We start from the raw sequence: 19,083 nt of genomic DNA, 5'->3' as shown, positions 1-19,083 counted from the left end.
CCTTTTTTCAAACATGAGGGAGTTGTTTTTATTCCTTATGTGTGTGGAATATTTGGAACCATTGTAAAGCAAAGTGGCTGGGTTGTGGGATGTTTGTTTTTCCATGCATAACTACATTGCCCACTATAGTCAACTTAGGCAAGAGTGTGATTTATACACTTTATATTGCAGTAGTTTTTCTTTTCATGTTGGTACCCTGAATCTTTTTCCAGAGATGTCTGCCTGATTATGCACAAATAAAATGCATGTAGTCAGATGTTGCAGGCACCTCTACTTTGTCTTCTAGGAAACTGTACTACTGGTTATTCGCACAAATTTATACAGTAGAATTTACCAAAGATGAAATGACATCAGTCATGCTTCTGCAACTCTTTTTCTCCTATTAAATTTCTGTATCTTTCAAGTTTGTTTTGCTGCACCGATTCAGATAAGATAGCAAGGTGATACCACTTCACACTTCCCCCTTCTCCCCTCCGTGAAAGCTGCAGTAGCTTTGGGAGAAATTCTGTAGTGGTTCCTGTTCATATGGAAGGGGAGCATTTCTATTGGGTTTGTGTTATGGAGTGGAAAGAGGATAAAGGACAGAGTTCATGGTTTGAGATGAAAATGATGGATTAGTTACCAAGGTACTTCTGTTGAACAGAAAATCAAATTTGCCATAGCAGTAATTGGTCTGAAGTGGATATATATAATAAGAGACTCTTCAAAGTGTCTTTACAGAAAGAAGGAAGCTTGTTCCCTACTGATGATGATAAAATAGAATTGAAATCAATGTGCAGGGATGGAGGTTTTAGGAAAATGCAGTATAATAGAACACCTCCCTCTGGTGGTAGACATCACATAGTTTAATCTGCTCTATCGTACACTGAACTGGAAACTCCATGGTATGAGACACCTGCTGAAGAAGAGACTGCTCTTGAAGAACTAGTGGAACTTTTTTTAAAGCTAGTGAATTGCACATAGGGTTTCTTGCAACTCTAACTCCTTGAGTATGATGGGTGAGGGTTGGGCTGCTTGACCCAGTTTATTCTGAGTTTGTCATGTAATTTCATTTTTCTGCTGCCCTCCCCTCTGTCTGCTGGGGTCGGTTACATTTTGCTATTTTTGCTGGTCTGTAAGGACAGGCTCTCCGTGTTTGTGCTTTCAGCAGGTAATGAGAACAGCGTGCACGGAACAGCTAATAGCTTCTAGCAATCAGTCGCCTCTTTCTGAAAATTTATTCATCCTTTATTCATATTTAGCTGTTTGATCTGAATTTTATGTGCCAGTTCTCTGTTAGTTTCCACAGTAATGCTTCTAATTACTTGTACTTGAAACACAATTAGCCACCCTAACTGGAGGAGAAATGTTTTTGTTAACTCGTTATCTCGTAGTTTATTAATGCCAAGAAACAGATAATTTCTAGGATTTTCTCTATAACCTTTTCAGGGATGGGTTCAATCAGTCCATAGAATGCAAGCCCCTGAAGGGGCTATATAATTGTTATTTCTAACTCTGTTTAGGCATAACAAGGAATGCTGGAAAGAATGCTTTCAAACACTTCTTGAAAGCATGTTTTAGTTCCTTGCCATGGCCTTTGCACTGCAGAAAGTGTAACAAACTAGCTGAATGTGTGAGAACAACATTTTTCATCTTGTTTTCCTTTCTGTTTAGTAAGCATTTTAGGATGATTTTTCTTGTTGTTCTTTCTAGAGCATAATGAAAACCACTCTTCCCCCCCCCCGCCCAGGTTGAAAACTCAAAAAAGCTTTTGCGTTTTATACGTCATTAATAGAAGTATCTGCAAAACCTTGTAAGTCTTCTCTGAGGCTCTAGATGAAAAGCAGAATAGCTGAGGCCTTTCCATGAGTCAGTCTCCTAATTCCATGGGTGTGACACTGTTAAACTCATGGAAACAAAACTTGAAAGATGGAGGACTGGCCGCAGAATCTATTTGCATGTGTAGCATCCCAATGTTACCAGCATTTAACGAATGTATTGTTAAAGGTTGGCATGTTGCTGCTTTGATTTAGAGATTTATGCTTTGCTAGTGAAGACTACTGTTAAAGGGATCCCAGATCTGTTGTAGAGTCATGGCATCATTTTGGTTGAAAAGACCTTCAAGATCGTCAAGCCTAACTGTCAAGTCACCCTCTAAACCATGTTCCTAAGAACCTCATCTATTTATTATGTCCAATAACCACCATTTGCAATCCAGAGCTCTGGAAACAGCACTTCCAAAAGGCTGATATTTCTCATCTCCAGTAACTTGTAAGTGGTAGCACAAGAGGTCAAACTATGTCAAATCACAAATCATGGATGTCAGAAGCAAAAGGATCGTTTTCTTATGTTTATTGCACTTTCTTTTTGTTTCCATATTAAGGCATAGACAAGAGCCTGTGTTTTTGCCAGTTTCCGGAGTGATCCTCCAGCACTGACAGGCAGAAGGATCACTTCATCATCACAAGAGATGCTTTAAGTTCACATCTATTTGATATATAAAAATGAGTGAATTGAGGAGAAGTGTATGTATCTGTCTCTTCCACTGGGGGGGCAGGACCGCATCGTTCTGTGAGTAGTTTTCCCATTTGTCTTCCTTTTCTAAACTTCTTTTAACGTAAACACTAATGTAAAGTGTCTAAATATTGAAATAGTCAGCATTTGTAAGAAAAAACATTAAAAAATCCATACGCTTTAGATGTAACTCACTGAATGACTGCATACTGATTTTAAATTTCAATATGTGCTCCAGTTATTTTCTTCAGGATTAATTGGCTAATAATGAAAACGTGTGTTGGCATTGACTAGATAAATTCAACACTTTTACTGTTTTCTTCTAGAAGACAATTTGAATAAGTAGGAATAAAAATAAAATAGTTTTTATTAACTCAAAACTTCAGCATGTTTTGTTGCTTACAGAAGGGCCTAAGCAATATTTATTTAATGTAAGAGGTTACTTGATATCTACGCATATTCATATTTTTGTTCCTGAAAGACTGGAAAAGACAGATATATATATTTCAAGTTTGCTGAAAATAAGCAAGGGGTGCTTAAGTTGGGACTGAGTTTCTGAGCCATGGCATTCCATAGTCAGAAATGAATGTAACACAGTGGTTTGCGGCAACCACATCTAGTGAGAGTGCTGTGTTTGACCTTTTGCATTTGTAAATCTAGATCAACTGTCCTTTTTTTGGTCCTTGAGCTTCTGCAGGTTTTTTGTTGGCAGGTTGAACACTCTGCTCTCACGCATTCCTGTGTGATTACAGAACAGGATGGAGGGGATGGCAAGTGGGAGACTCCAGCTACTCCCTTAAGCTCCTGATCTCCTTTGGGAAGTTGGTGAAATGTGGAGCTTGAAGCTAAGGCACAGAAGTGACATATGAGTTTCCAGTGAGCTTTCTCACTTGAGTGATTAAAGCATGACCTAGGGTTTTTTCATCTTATTGCAGATCACTGCAGTCACAAATTGCTCATATAAACTCCAACCATAGCAAAGCTTTTGCTCCTGCGACTGAGGACTGTCATATTTAAAGTTCCCTTTACGCACTTTTCTCTAGCTACTGCATATGAAAGGCAGATACTTATTACAACAAGAAGCATCAGATCCAAGTGAAGTTGGGAAGAGTGGGAAGAAGCTCACCCCTTATGCTTCACCTTACCGTTGATTGCTTTGGTGGTAAAACTTAATAGTAATAAAATACTAGATCTTCCCTTAAGACACATTGCAAAGGGTTGGGGTGGCCATGGTGGGGTGAGGCCAGGCAATAAAAGTGCCTGCTCTCCCTTCCCTTCTAGAACAGCCTTTAGCTCTGCCTCTGGCTGTTCAAAGGAGACTGGGGAAAAGAGTCTGATAAATGAGTCTATCTGAGGGATGTTTTGAGAGTTTGCCTAGTGATAGTTATTAAGGTACTTTAACTGGAGATGAGGGAGAGGGAACTGATGAGGGGTTTGTGGGTTAGTGCTGGAAAGGTTTAATTTACTGGAGAGACCTTTTATCCCTTGTGAAAATCCTGACGATTTATAGTATAGTCAAATATTTGGGAATGCTTGAACTATAAATGTGACTGTTATTGACAGAAAATGAAGCAAATGTCCGCTTTAATTGGAACCACATAAATCAGACTGGAGGAATTAATTAAAAAATAATAGACATATGTTTTGAAATTGGAGGGTTCTCTCTAGGTATTGGAAAGGGCATGGTAAGGTGACTTAAAAGATAGCTCCCGTACAAGAAAAGCTAATTGAAACATTTCTTTTATTAAAACAATATTAGTTCCTACGTGCCTGGTGAATGAAGTGTCCAGAATGAATATGAATGCTAATTAAATTCTGCTTCTATCAGTTAACAGTCCCACTTACAAGATCTCTCACTTATTACAAAAGCACCTTGAGAAGTTCATTAGTTTACTTCATATGACTTGCTGCTCTTGCAAAGTCCTTATTTTATGGGTTTATGGATCGGATTCTTCTCATCAAAATGAATATTTCTTCCCCTTTAGGAGCATAGATTTTGACATATCATTACACTATTAATTTAATTTGAAATGAGACATTTCTTATTTGTTTGGCTTCATAGAAAGGATACTAGCACTACAAGAATTCTAGAGATAGAAGTGGAAGACCTGCCTACTTTTTGTAGGTTGTGTGCTGCTCTTAATCAATTCTAAACTTGAGTATTTTCTAGAATTTTGACCTATTTTTAAATGTTCATCTTACACATTTCTCCAGTTCTGCTTTGAGAATAAATTCTGTAGGTTTCCCTAGTTACCTTGCTTTCCCTAAGATTTTTTTTTAAAAACTGTCCTGTTATATCTCCACTGTCGTATTATCCTCAGATCATTTTAAATGATTATTCTCTTAAGTGTAAAATGGATCCTTTAAGTAACTGCAGCCATTTAGTTTTACAGACTAACTCTGTAACCTTATATCAGTTTACTGTTCCTGGCTGTTGAGCACCAGAGTTTCTTTTCTTGTTTCTTGCTAGGGTTGGTCAAACCGTCACCATTGCCGCCTTTTGCAGTGGAGGAATCTCAGACTGCAGGGCAAGCTGCCCACTGGGTTGGTGTTCTGCAAGTAGTCTGTTTTGGCACATGTTCCTCCTAATAAATCTGCATTCTCCATATTATTGAAAAGTAAAATATTTCTTGCAGTTATGACAGAGTGGTTGCTTAATGTTTTCCACGGTTTGTTTGAAGTCCATGCTTTCACCTTGGCTTGGGTTATTCCCAATATCCTTTGATATGGATTCAAAAATCCATACAGTCTCAAGTAGTTGGGTAATAAATTGTCTCAGTTTCCTAGTTCCACTATCAAATGCTGGTGCAATATAGTTATCCCCTTGTTGCTTTTAGGTTTTGCAATGCAATAGTACCTTTACATAGTAGTTTCTCACTGTGCATGCTCTGTAATGGATTCGGGTATGAATGCTGACTGCGGACCTGAGGGATTCTGTAACGGCAAACTGAAAGTGGGTTGTTAAAATAGTAGTTAAGTCTTCATAGCTTCAGTATGTTGGATCCTGTGATGACAGGCAAGAATATTTATTCTTATGTTGGTGAGTTTTACAGAATAATGAAACTTTAGATTAAATAATGTAAGCATGCTACTTAAGTAGCAATAAGAAATGTGACACAAGGGTTTTTAAAATGTTATTTTGCAACCAGTTTTGGAGATGGTGGGATCACGTGCTGTAAAAATGGCAATTTCTTTCATGGCAGTCATGGAAGTTGTTTTAGGCGTTACTTAGATTACTAGGTTACTGTAGATTCTTCTACTCCTATGGAAAATTGTTTTTCTTTAAAAAAGATGTCTGCATACATATTATTTAATGACTCTGATCTTGGATCTTAAATTGAAGGCCATCTATAATAATGTTATGCTTGTTATCTTGTTAGCCTTTGTTTGTTAGTTATTAATGAATTTTCTAGCCAAATAATAGGCAAAAATCTGATAGTCAAATCTGGAGCTTCCTCTGTAACTTTGAGGGAGTCATTTTACATAACCATTAGAAAGACAGCCTATTTCAGAATGTCACCTTTAAGCAGAGGGTATCTTTTTTCAGAAGAACACCTCAAAATACAATGTCATCAAATTTAATGCAAAAAAAAGAGAAATCATGCTAAATATCTTAGTAGTTTTACAATTATGACCGTCATATTAATAACAATTTTATTTCTGAATGATACATACATGTAATTGCAGCCGTGTTCTCACTGTTGATCACACTTGAAGATCCATCTTTTTTATTCTTCATGTTTATGTTGCGATTTTTCTAGTATTTTTTTCTGCTGCTTTGAAGAGAAAATGAAATCCGTAAGAAAAGCCAAGTACATGCAACATGCAAATCACAACATTACCTGAAACTCTTATTAATAATGTGTTACTACTTTAAAAAGTGTACCGATCATGAAGGATAACTGGGCACAAAGAACTCATTTAGGTTTTTTTTATGAATATAAACTGGAAGAAATTAAAAAGTCATATCTAAGAAGAAAAACCTGAAGAGCTGAATGGTTCTCCTGTACCACATGCACTCACAATTGTAAATGAAGTTCAGTTGCATAGAAAATCACCTTTCTAGTATTTTTGCTGGTTTGTTAGTTCTCCTTCGTGCTTAACTCTGAAAGTGATGAACTCTGCTGATAGTTCATACAAGAATATACTGCAATATTTATTTCATACACTACAGTCTAATTTTTAATTCATTCACCTAGCATTGCTATTATTATTGTGGATGTATTAAGAAATATGTTTGTGTGTGTGTTACATATTGTTTATATATTTCTAAATAAATTATAATGTAATTTTTTACAGTACTTACCTCTGATTCCATGTTATGATTGTTGTCTTCTAATACAAATGCTTGTTCAAATTCTGTGGTGCATTCTCCTTGGGGTAGGTTCTCTGTGTTCATTCTGTGAATGGGCTCGTGCATCTTTTTGTCTCTGTGGTATTTAAAAAGAAAAAGATGATCTTTTCCCAAATGGAGCTTTATTCCCAGTCCATTATTGGTTCTTTAGAGTGCATTCAGATATCTACTTAAAGGAAAGGTTTTATCCATTTCACACTAATCTATTATGCAAAATGTAGTTATATATGAATGACACTTGAAATGCCTTCAGTAAGCTGTGAACCAGAAAAGCCTAGTGAAGAGCTGTCAATAAATAAGTAAATGAGATCTTTAGGTATTGCAATACTATTTCATGGACACAGATGAACAGTTTTTCCAGGCATGTGAAGGAAAAAAAAAATTATGCAGTAATTTAAAATAACCATTTCCCTGTACTAGTTTCAATGTCATAATATTTGTGTTACTTCCCATAGAGTACTTTCAAAACACATTTTCTCTTAAGTGCAGAACTTAAGAGTATGGTAAAAGTGTATTGTGTATGTTGGGATACTGATGGACTAGCAGACACTTGATGTGACACTAACACATTAACTTATGCTCTGTAAAAGAACAAGATGCTCTGGTAATAAAAAATGTGCAGATTGCACATTTAATGGAGCGTAAGAAGCAAACACTCTCCAAATAACTTTTTTTGCTAGTTCACACTGTGAAGTTATGGGAGCTGTAGGCCTGAAGAATAAAGAAGTGGTGTAATACTGCCTATCAACCAAAATAATTACTTTAAAGACTAATTTTCTGTGCTTAGCATGCTGTTTACTCTGACGCTTCTTGCAACATCCATAATTTATTTGAATGGACCTATTTCTTATTAATGAAAACATCTGTTATAGACCAATGAATAGGGAGTGTTTATAACCATGACCCTTAAAATATCTAAAAGAAGACACAACATTTATGGCCCTTTGGGAGTTTCATAAATTTTATAATTTCTTATACAATATCATGAGTGCAAATGAGAAAATGCTCTGGCTTAGTGTTAAGTCATTTCCCATAGTATTTTTGACATGCTTGTCTTTTGCAGAATAAAATGCTTTACGACATGCTGATATTGCTCCTATTTGCCTTTACCTCAAGTTTCAGCTGATCGTAATCACAGAAGTTACTTACCAGAAGCTGAAATGTTTTTCCCTGCTTAGTTACAGGCCCCTTGCAGTCAGCAAAAGTTGAGGACTCAGTGTTTCCTCAGGTGTTTCGTTCGATATTGATGGCTAAAGTAAACTCAATACTGAAACTGGGACTGTCTGATCTTTTATATCACAGAAAATGGAGTATTTTAGGTGATAGAAGAGGTTGGATGTTCTAAATATTTGTTAGTTTGATCTTGAAGTAATTAGTGAAAGGAACATATTGGAAAGACGGGCTCTTCCTGGTTGCTCACCCCAGCCTGGTGACAATAACTAGACAAATGTATGAGAGAGTTTATTCCTGTGCAGATGTCATTTCTTGTGGCACCTCTGGCTTTATGGGTTAGAATCAGAAGCTGTAAAGGTAATAGCTTCTATTATCCATGTTATTTTGTGAGCTAAAAGATTGTCTTGCAGAAGAACTTGTCCAGAACAAATCTGTCTTCTTGCCTCTCTTTTAGTCTAAACTGTTTCAAATCATTGTATATAGAGAATATGAAACGTTTGTATCATGTCTGTATATGCACTGTCATTGTTTTGTTTGCAAAGAATCTTTAGTAACAAAACAAAAATAACACTCTTACCATTAACACCCAGTACATGAGAGCCCTACCTCGGATTTTCTGCTCCTGCTCAGCTACCTGAGATGCTGGGTGCAACCCTTAAATCCTCTTTGCTTTATTGAGTTTTGGAATTAGGAGACCAGCAGTGCTGCTGCTTACTACCAGCAGCTTCTCTACTATGCAGTAGTTTATTGGTTGTATTTAATGCATTTTATTGATAGATCTTTCCTTCTGTTATTCCCCCATCCAGGAAATGGCTAATTTTCACATCTTATTTTGGTGCTGGTACTATCTTGTAACTAACACCAGCATATCTTGAACTGTAAAACCGAACCAAAACAAAAAAGACCCCGAACCTGAAGACAGTGGAGAAAAAGATACAATGTTGAGAGGAAAAAGAAAACTTATTTACTGACTGATGGAAAAAGTTTGTTTCCACTAAACCTGTGTACCGGTTGAAATTTCTGTAAAAAGTTATAGTTACATTTCATTAACTATGACAGGGGAAAGTGGGTTTGATGGATTTTTGGTCAGTTTTGTATTTTGGCATGGGTTTTGCTAGCATGGTCAAAGTCCCAGTAAAAAATACGGAAAAAATTAAAGTGTTTTGCATGCACCTCTAGTTAAATAGAAACTTCTGGAAATTATGATTAATATCTGCCAACTCTTCTGTTTCTTCCTCGTTGAGATGATTAGGAGAGGTCATTGTTCTGTCAACAGAATTATATTCTGATTTTAATCAGAATAAAGCTTCACCTTCAAAATTTGCCAGGGTCTTGCCTCTGTTGTGTGTGTCCTTTTGTTTTGTTTTATTTCTTAGGCAGTTAGGGTTTAACTGGATTTATTTGGACACAGCTCTCCTGTAATTATTGCCAGCTTTAATTGTGCTTGGGAGGAAATCAAGGTGATCTGCAAATTAATTGTGTTAACAAGACTCCTGGTTAACAAAACCCAAATGCTGCCCACTGGTACACGGAAGAAATATAATAGAGCTTATCCCGTGTGTTATTTGATATAAAGGTATTTGTACTGGGTAAATACTGGACCGCATAGTGTAAATAATACAGCTGCAGTTACAGTTAGTGTGTCTTAGGGCATTTGAGATTGGCAGTCTCAAGTGCTCTTGTCTGCACTGAAAAATTGGTTAAAAAGGGAGGGTGAGAGGTGTTCTCAGGTTCCACGCAGCTGAGCAGGCTAAGACCTGTTTGCAAGTTAATTGATTTGTGCTCTGAGTAAAAGTTAGTTCTGAACACGAGGTCCTGGATTCACGAAGGCAAAGAGCATTTCACTGCCATGGTGGAGCTCACTGCTGTGTGGCAGCTCTGAACTATTTCACTAGAAAACTTGTTGGGAAATGCTGTCACTGAATGATCATTTTTGACAGCCTTTTATGCTCTCTTTAAAGTTGGGGAAATTATCAATAGGTTGCAAAAGTGAATAGTTTTTCAGGGAAGAAAAAAACAAGACAAAACCATCCAAAAACCAAAACAGCTTGGTCAGTGTGCTCTCAAACTTGCAGCTTTGGGAAACACAGTGTAGCACTAGTACTTACCATACTGTCATTAAAGGACTGTCAGGACTTTGTATTATGTAGTCCATATTGTAAAAATAGTTTACATTTCTCTGTAAATGCCTTTTCTGGATAACGCTGAGCTGGTGCAGCCTGAGTAAAGTATTTGCAGCTATCTATTATAGCAAAAAAAAAAAGATACTGGCTGAGAATTTTTAACTTGCACTTACTATTTCGTAGTAACTATTGGTGTTCTGTAACTCTAGAATTTCTTTTTAAATGCATTTTATAGATTGCTTACAGTGTATAATATTGACCCTAACTATTAATTTTGCTCTGCTCCTTGAAGATGGAGTTGCTCCCGTTTCTGATACGTGCACACAACACAGCTTTACTTCTGTGCACTGCCTTGGATACATTCTCACATAAAACACAACTTTTGTAGCCACCTTATGTTTGCAGGCAACGTGAAATTTTAGAGGTACCTTCTGTACTGATTATTTAAAGATTGGTGGTTCCCAAAACATCTCCAGTTGTGAGCTCCCCTTCCGTCAGTAGAGGCGTAAAGAACTGAGTATCTGGGGTGTTGGCTCCAGTTCTAATTGCTGCAGCTGTCTGATTGTGGCTGGTGCAGAACCCCAAGCGCTTGAAGCTTTTCTGACTGTACAAACACACTAATAATATCCAGTAGCCCAACTCGGGTGAAATTCTGTTGATAACGAGTGAGGCGTGAGTAGGAGATCTTCCTTGGTCCAGTAACCCATCCCTGACAAAGAGCATCCCACTGTTTTTTCAGAGCTGTGTTGTGGAGGTGGATGATTTCCTGTCTGCCGCCTCCTTCCTCCTCCTCCCTGCCTTTGAGCTCATCTTCCACAGCAGAAGTTACAGCTTAATTTCTCTGGCAAATCACTTAAGTCCTAAATCAGCATTTAGGGACTGTTTGACTCTAGTGCTTCCTAAATCCAGTGAGTCACATTGGCGAACACATCATCATCTGCAAATATTTATGAACTGCTCTGTTTTCTACTCGTCATGACATCATAATGAGCAACCGATACTGATTTATGTACATGTTTGCACAATGAATAAATTCTCCCTTTATATGTCATTTTTTAATACAATGTGTTTAAGAATACCAAGAGGTGGTGTACTTCATCTGTCTTTTCACAAGGAAGAGGTGCCTTTGCATTAGCAGAGTGACTGGATGTTAAGCAAACCAAAATCCACTTGTTTGGGAGGGGTGTTCCCCTGGGGCAGCCAGCCACAGAGCTGAAATCCAGTAGTGTAACTGGCAGGAACTGGGAGTAATGCTGTACTTCATCAGGTATTGGCACTGTGGGTTTGGAAAGCCCTCCAACTGTTACAGGTGGGATTTCATAAAACAGCAGAAAGAAGTGTTGCTTTTAGAGAAGCGTAAGATCTCCTTATACTTGTATGTGCATGCATGCCTTAGTTCTTCCCTCATTGGATGTTTGTGCCTTTATGCTTTTGTATGTACTTTGTGTGAACTATTTTTAAAATGATGCTATGTCTGTGTACACTGATGTACACAATGGTAAGCTTTGGATGCTCTTGAACAGCTGTGGAGACAAGAACTTTGTGTAGTTCTAAAATTGTTTGATGTTCAACAACGAACAACTCTTAAGAAGTAAAAACTTGAAGGCTTCTCTAATTTAGTGTTGTATGAGAGATAGAAATTATCAGAATGATGATGCTTCTGCAAGTGTTTTGGGGTTATTTTTGTTATGCTCAGTTTTTTTGCCTAACACTGAATGTTTAGATTGAGCAAGTGGGATGACATATGAAATCTTGGTTTTGATAGATTTCCAGAAGAAGCAGCCAGACGATGACTCTACCCCCAGCACAAGCAACAACCAGTCAGATTTGTTCTCTGGAGAAACGAACAGTGACAACAGCAATACCTCTCTAACCACGCAGGCCGCTAACTCCAACCAGCAACTTTTGACAGAACTGAATGTAACTTCACCAAGCAAAGAGGAATGTAAGTGCACAAGTCCTAAGTGACAGCAAAGGAGGCATAAAACATTTTAATTTTCTTCTCAGGCTTATGTTTTACTGACCCCCTTTGCAATTCAATGGCCTGTGTTTTGGGCAAAGGGAAAGGTGAGGAGTTATTCACAAAATAGACATTGATGGCTTTAACTGAAGAACAAGTTAGAAGGGGTCACAGGAGTTTCTTATGAACTTTACAGCTGTTTGAACTGCAGTATACGTTTTCATTACAATTTTGAGGCACTCTCATTTTGAAAAACTTTTTCTTGCATTGCTGGTAAATTAATATATATATTCTAGGATAAACACCAATGTCTTCTATATTTTTACTTTAAAATCTTTTGGTTTTTAATAATTGCAGTTGCACATAGCACTGACTGTAATGAATGTTTGTCTAGACTGCTGCTAGGTTACATGCATAAAACTTAAGGTTCATGTGGTGATCCATCTCTTCTTCCATGACTTATCTTTCTTCTTTGGAAGGCAAAAGTTCTCCCTGAAGGTAAGTTAAGATGTTAAAGATTAACAAACACAATGAGATGAAGTCATCTTTTAAATTATGCTAAAGCTTTCTATATATTCTGTACCTAATATGTGGAGTTTTTAAATTTGCATTCTACAACTTAAGCTCAACTGTTTAATTTGTAGTTTCATTTTCCTCCAACTGTAGCTTTATTTCTGAATATTCTTTAAGGAGAGAATGCTGCTTGAGCTGAGTTTGCCTGTGCCTCTTGGCTGGTAAATAGATGTACACACTGCAAGAGAAACGTACTTATTTTTTAGTAGGGAATCTACTAGAGCTGCTCTGGTTCTTCAACATGGAGGTAACTGCTTGGAAATAATGCTGACAAAGCACTAGGACTAGAAAAAAATCTTTGATATGCTACACTTGTTTTCAGTTGTGTTAACTGTTTGCATAGGATGGTCTTGCTGAGTTACCGAGGTATTTATCCTGTTTACAAGTGTGTAAACTTTGCATATATATTCATTTTACTTCTGCAGATTGGCTGTGGACAAAGCACAAAGTGTCATTTGGGGATTGTGATAATTATTAGACTAACTAAAATAAAATGTTTAAATGGAATTATTGTTTTCTGTCTGTATGTGAGAATATTGCCAGAAATACAGCAGGGTTCAAATGTGAGTGTTCTGATACCAGTTCTTGTAATAAAAGTAAACTTGCCATGTAACTCTTGTCTCTCCTTCACATACACAGTTGCTGCTGAGCACCCGTCATCTCTTCCTTCTGTCCAGCGCTCCTTCAGGGGAAACCTGTAATCTGCTGTAAAAACAAGGCTTTAAAACAACCTTCCTAGAGAATTCAGCAAAACGTTGTGCTTCAGCAACACATTTGGGCCTTCACGGGGCAGGGGGTTTCCGCACCTCTGCTCGCTTGTTAGCCAGGATCTACTACTTGGTGTTACAGGCTGCTTTGCCACTGCTTCATGTGTCAGGTTTTCTGAAAATGTGTTCAGTCAGGACTTAAATTGTGTTACAACGAAACATTTCTGTCGTGGCTGAGAAGGTCTTGGGGATAAGTGGGAAGGTGATTACAGGGATGGAGAAGAGGGAACGAGATTAAATAGTGTCCTTCATCCTGAATTGCCGTAAGCTTGTGGACATACACTGAAGGTGATGGATATTAGGCAGCACAGCCTGCAGAGCATTTGAAAATATTACCTATAGAAAAATTTCTTTATGACTTCCTGCTGGGGTGATTTTAAGCGAAATACAGTGGAGAGATTTATTTACAGTTTGAGCTTACTCTGTCTTCTCTCACATCCCCACTACCTCCTTAATGAAGCTTAATATCATTTATCAGAAATAATTATACACAGATGGAACTTTTCTGATGGATAATAGCCTCAGCATGGAAGATTCTTTCCCGTAATGAAGAACGGTGAAACTTTAAATGTCTTTTTGATTTTAATTTGAAGGTGTCTTTTTCTGTGCAATATTTACTTATTTTGCAGCAAGTTCTACAAAGCATGCACTGCTCTCATTACAGCTTTGTTCTTCAAAGAGTAATATTTTACAGTGGCATGTGATGATGTAGAACTGTGTAGTGGCCTGAACAGAATTGTGGTTATTCACCAGAAATCAATGTATGAGATCATTATGGTAATCCCTATCAAAGCGTGGTAAGACTGGAGTGCTCAGGAAGGATTCTCGTGGTGCATTCTGCTCCGCTCTCTCCCCTTTCAAGCTTTTGAGAAGAGTCTCACATCAAGGCATTTGCCATAGTACTTGAGTCCATGGGGTAAACAGATTGTACAGAATTGCAGCGAGTCATTTCGGTAATTAACAAATTCCATTCATGTTACAACAACTGAAGAGAACCATAGAAATTTCATGTGGTAAGATTCATATTCTGTATCAGAGAAAGTGAGGGTTTTTTTGTACTTTTTAAAGTAACCATTTGCTTTTTTTATCACAGAATGAATGATATAGGATAAAAGTTCCTGGGAGTAGATTTTGAAGGAGTTCAGTTTGACAATATGCAAGTATTTCTGCCTTTATTGTTACTATTTTGATTTTCTGTGAGACTTGTATTTGTGAGTGTCTTACATACACAACCAGTTGTAGTGACTTTCCATCTCCTGCCACCCTCAGTTCTGAACAAACACCTACCCCAGTATTTCCTTTGCAAATTAATATCTCTTCTCCCTCATATTTGAAACTTAATGCTTAGTCTCACAGTTGCAGTCAACAAAAATGTGTTAAAGATTTATGCTTGGAGACCGTGATACAGGCTTCAGGACTTTTTTGTTTTTCCTCTTATTCACATGTGTTTTGTTTGGCTGTTGCAATTTTTTGTGTGTGTTATGGGGAACGTTCTAAGATTATTTTTTTTTCCCCTCCCCCATATGCTGCTTGAGTTACCTTTTTCTGTCCAGAACCTTCAGATCTTATCAGTTGCAGTAAGTTTTCTGAAACAAACCTTTGCAGACAAGGAGTATATTGGTATAGCTTTACTAAATCTAGATTTGTGTGGATTTTTAATAATCTGTTAACAGATGGTTGAATCAATCTAAGTTTTGTTCTTCTGCTGCTTCATGTGCAGTTAAGTTTCTCTGTTCAAGTTTTTGTATAGTTTTCATCTATTATCATTTTTCCCTTCATCTTCTCCCTTCATTTAGGAGGTCCTAATGGTAGTTACTTCAGTGTCAGTCACCATGTGGGCTGGTTGCTCTGTCAGAGGTTTCTGTTTCTTATTGAGTGGACAGGGATTTTGTTTATTTTTAACAGACAGGAAAAAAGGGATTTGACAGTGGCCCTCACTTCTCTCTCTCCCTATGTCCAGCCACCAGCATTCTTTAAGAAAATCAGCTTATTAGGGAAGGTTTTATGTATTTTGGTAAAGAAAAGGTCACACTGCACATGGAATAATTTTGCTCAGTTTCAGGCCTTCATTGCTTTCTTCGGGGCTGTCACATTATTTTTCCGTCACTGTTTGAGTAGACCTAAAGCTGACACTGTGCAGGTTGAAAACTAACTGTGCTGTTATGTGACAGGAGAAATGTCAACATGAACAATTCTGACTCTGGCAGCTGGATTGGATTTGATATTTCAGTAGTTCTTAGCTTTAGCTGCCGTGATTTTATTTAATTACCTGCTTAACTCTTCCTGACCAGCTTGAATTAGCAAGAACCACAATTGAAAAAGGACAGAAGGAACATCTGATGTTTCTAGAACAGTTAAATGCTTTGTATTTCTACATTGAAGACTTGATAAGAAGATACACAAAGATCTGAGATATTGCTGTAAATGTCAAACAATACATTGGAGATTTCAGCCCAGAAAGAAGGTGATGGTCACTGGCCACACTTCTCCTCTGTATGTGCTGAATTGTGAATGCCTAGATATGAATTTGTGGGACTGAATACGTGTAAATCTTTACTAGTTGTTGTATACCCTTCAGAGTCTGAACTGTTGCATGTCAAGCTAAGTATTTAAAACATCATTACTTTATCAAAAACACTTAAATTGGCAAGACAAGTTTGAAGAATGCTTTTGAAACATTATTTTATTAAGCATTTACATGAGCTACAACTACTGAGATACCCCGATTATGAAGTTAACTTAGTGAAGTTACTTTATGTGCATAAAATGTACTGCATCTGAGACGGAGATGTACCAGGCTTCTGTAAGAGATCTCTGGCAGAAAGGTGAGAGACTCTTTTTTTCTGCTGCACCTGTTGGATGTTTATACTCTGAATTTCATGATTTGTTGAAGCATGGCTGTGCAAAAAGCCACATACGCTTTCATACTAGACAAAATAATGATATTTTTTTCTGATTTTGGAATTTAAAAAAAATCTTCTGTCAGTATTTTCAACATAAGCTTACGAAAAGAATGATAAACAAGTTCATCCTTTCTCTTTTTTTTTTTTTTTAATTGAATGGCCTTTTCTCTGACACTATGCAAAAGATTTCTACCAGTTTATAATGGCTTCACAGTTTTTGCATTTTGCCTGGGTTTGTCACTAGAGTCAGAGATGACAGCTTCCTTATGTATGCTCTGAAAATACTTCATATTTCATATTATTGTTGTGATATCCTTCATTGTGTTTTGAGCCTCTTAAATAAGGAGGTGACTTCTAAAATGACAATTGTTCCTGTGTGCTGTCCATTATATATATTTCTGAAGGCTCTGACTTTGAGAATTCAGTCCCTCATTGCAGTAGAGGTCAGGATGTAGCTGCTTTTTTTTTTTCTAATTCTGGCTATGGGTAACTTTGTTTTCTGGCTCATCTTTGGCTGAAGGTTATGTGTATACCCACTTCTATGAAGTACTAGATGTGTAAAAAGACTCAGCTATCTGCCTGATTTTTGTCTTGCTTGTCACAGATAGTTGTAGAAAATAATTTGCTTTGTTGTTAACGTAATTTATTCTGATACTGATTTGTAGGTTTTTCTCTGATCTGAAAGAGTGCAGTACCTGTTAAAATTATGCTGAGCTACTAAACTAGCCTACCTAACTCACAGGATTTAATATTGCTATTAAAGTTGTACCTAAACATAACTGAGAAAGCTGCAGATAGGTGATGATGAGGATTAATTCTAATTTTCCTCATCAGCTCACAAGATTGTCACGTATTCTTTTGTCTTGTACTCAGTTTTGTTTGTCTTGTATCAGAGCAGGGGGGGACATAGTTCTCATATAGAATATGCACCTGGGTGTTTTTTAATATTACAGTCATCTTTGAATTTCTGTGCCACAGAGTAAGAACCAGCCATTTTCTCAGGCTTTTTCTTTTATTAAGTTAGGTGATAGTAAAATATGTGTTACCTCTTAAGCGTTCTTTTTTTAGCCTTATTTTCATTAGATGGTGTATACAAATAGCCTTTTGGTACTGTTTTTCATGTTAAAATCAACAGTAATTCAGTTTTTCATTTAGAATATTCATCACAAATTTTTTTTTTTTTTTTTAATTTAGTACTGCTGTAAACCCTTTTTTTCCTGGTAACTTGCAAGAATGCTTTCAATTACAAAACCATATTTAGTTGTAGGCTATATGAGTTGTCTTTTGAGAAATACCACTAGTATTAGGTGCCACTACAGAGCATACAGGCAGTTAGAAATTTGAACAAATCAGTGTCTGGTAGAAGTGTCGCCTTCATCATCATTTCATGGCGTGAGGGTCTTTCCATAAGTTTCAGTCTAGTCCCAGTTTCATTTAAAGAACATTTCTTGTTCTTCTGACATCTTAAGCCAAGAACTGGCCCATAGATTTATGAAATGAACACTTCTTTCCACATCTCTGGCATGATAATTTTCAAACATAATGAAACCTAGTAGAATAGTACCACTGTTAATTGTTCCCTCTGATTCATAGTCGTTTCACACTGCAGAGTAGACAGTATATCCTAGGGTTCCATTTATTAAAGTGAAAGGACCCTGTGGAACATGAAACAGAAACATAGTCACATAAGAAAAATGTGGGTTAGAGCGGCACAGCTATCAAGGTTACATAAAAATTATTTATAAAATTATAATTTAACTGCCAGTTTCACAAGTACATTTTTAAACTTCAGCCTGCACCTATAAAGTAGGAAAGTTTCATGTCTGTTTTACAAACGAGGAAACTGAGGAAAAGCAGGTGAGTGAAACAATAGCAGGGTAAAAAAGGGGAATCTGAATCTTGTCTCTATTTACTTTGTTATAGTTGTTAAGTTTACCAGCTGTCCGCAGCAGCACAGCAGTCCAGGTTTCACTTCCCTCTCCAAAAGCTGCACGTAGATAAAAATCCACGAAAGTAAATAATAGCAGATTTGTAAAACTAGGATTTAAAAGTATTTCTTTGTATGTGAGACAATCCTCTTACTTGTTTAATAAAAACAAAGCTTAAATTATCATGCAGTTTACCCATTCTGCAGCAAACATGCAGTTCTTAAGTGCTGTAAAATTCATTTGCTTTTGTTCCTTAAGGAGAGTTATTCTGCCTGTGCAGACTGAATCTAGAGACTTATGTTCCTGTTTGTTTATGTATTGATGTTGGTAATCAATGGCTGTTTTCAAGCCCAATTGTGTAGATTAATTAGATTATGTCTCTACCAAGTCAGGAAACACACAACTAGATTACTGGTTTCGACAGGTTTCCAAAGGTGGGTTCTTTCCTATATTGCAAATAGCCATGAAATTCTCCCTGTCCAGGCTGCAATGCTGCTCTCCAAGGAAATTCGGCTCTTACTTATTACCTTCTGCCAGCCTGGTGCATGCAGGGAGTTGGGGAGGTTTTTCTGGGAAGGAGCCATCCCTGTACTGAAAGCTCAAAGCAACCCTTGGATGTGCTTGTATTGCTCTGATCGAGTGTTATTGAGCTTCAGCCTCCTTCGCTTATTTTTCACGTTTGTTCATTATCTGGTTTGCAGTTTTTGTGTTCTCTGTAATTGGTTCAGTGTGTTATTGTAATCTTAGGCTTTGTACTCTTGTACAAGCCTGGTTTCACTCCATTCTGCATCTCTTCCTCTGCTCGGTAA

General features: G+C 37.1%; 1 protein-coding gene across 4 annotated transcripts in view; it reads left to right on the top strand.

Annotated features, from left to right (window-relative positions):
• Positions 1 to 19,083, top strand: part of ZFAND3 (zinc finger AN1-type containing 3) — a 142,189-nt gene that overhangs the window by 81,919 nt on the left and 41,187 nt on the right. For 2 of the 4 annotated variants that reach the window (XM_071806123.1, XM_065833951.2), the window contains one exon: positions 11,909 to 12,088. The exons of the other annotated variants lie outside the window; for them this stretch is intronic. In XM_071806123.1, the coding sequence (XP_071662224.1) occupies positions 11,909 to 12,088 (180 nt within the window). The remainder of the gene's footprint in view (positions 1 to 11,908; positions 12,089 to 19,083) is intronic. 4 annotated transcript variants of the gene reach the window in all.

Source organism: Patagioenas fasciata, chromosome 3 (assembly GCF_037038585.1).
Source record: "Patagioenas fasciata isolate bPatFas1 chromosome 3, bPatFas1.hap1, whole genome shotgun sequence".
Lineage (NCBI taxonomy): Eukaryota > Metazoa > Chordata > Aves > Columbiformes > Columbidae > Patagioenas > Patagioenas fasciata.
This window is presented reverse-complemented; position numbering and strand designations above follow the sequence as displayed.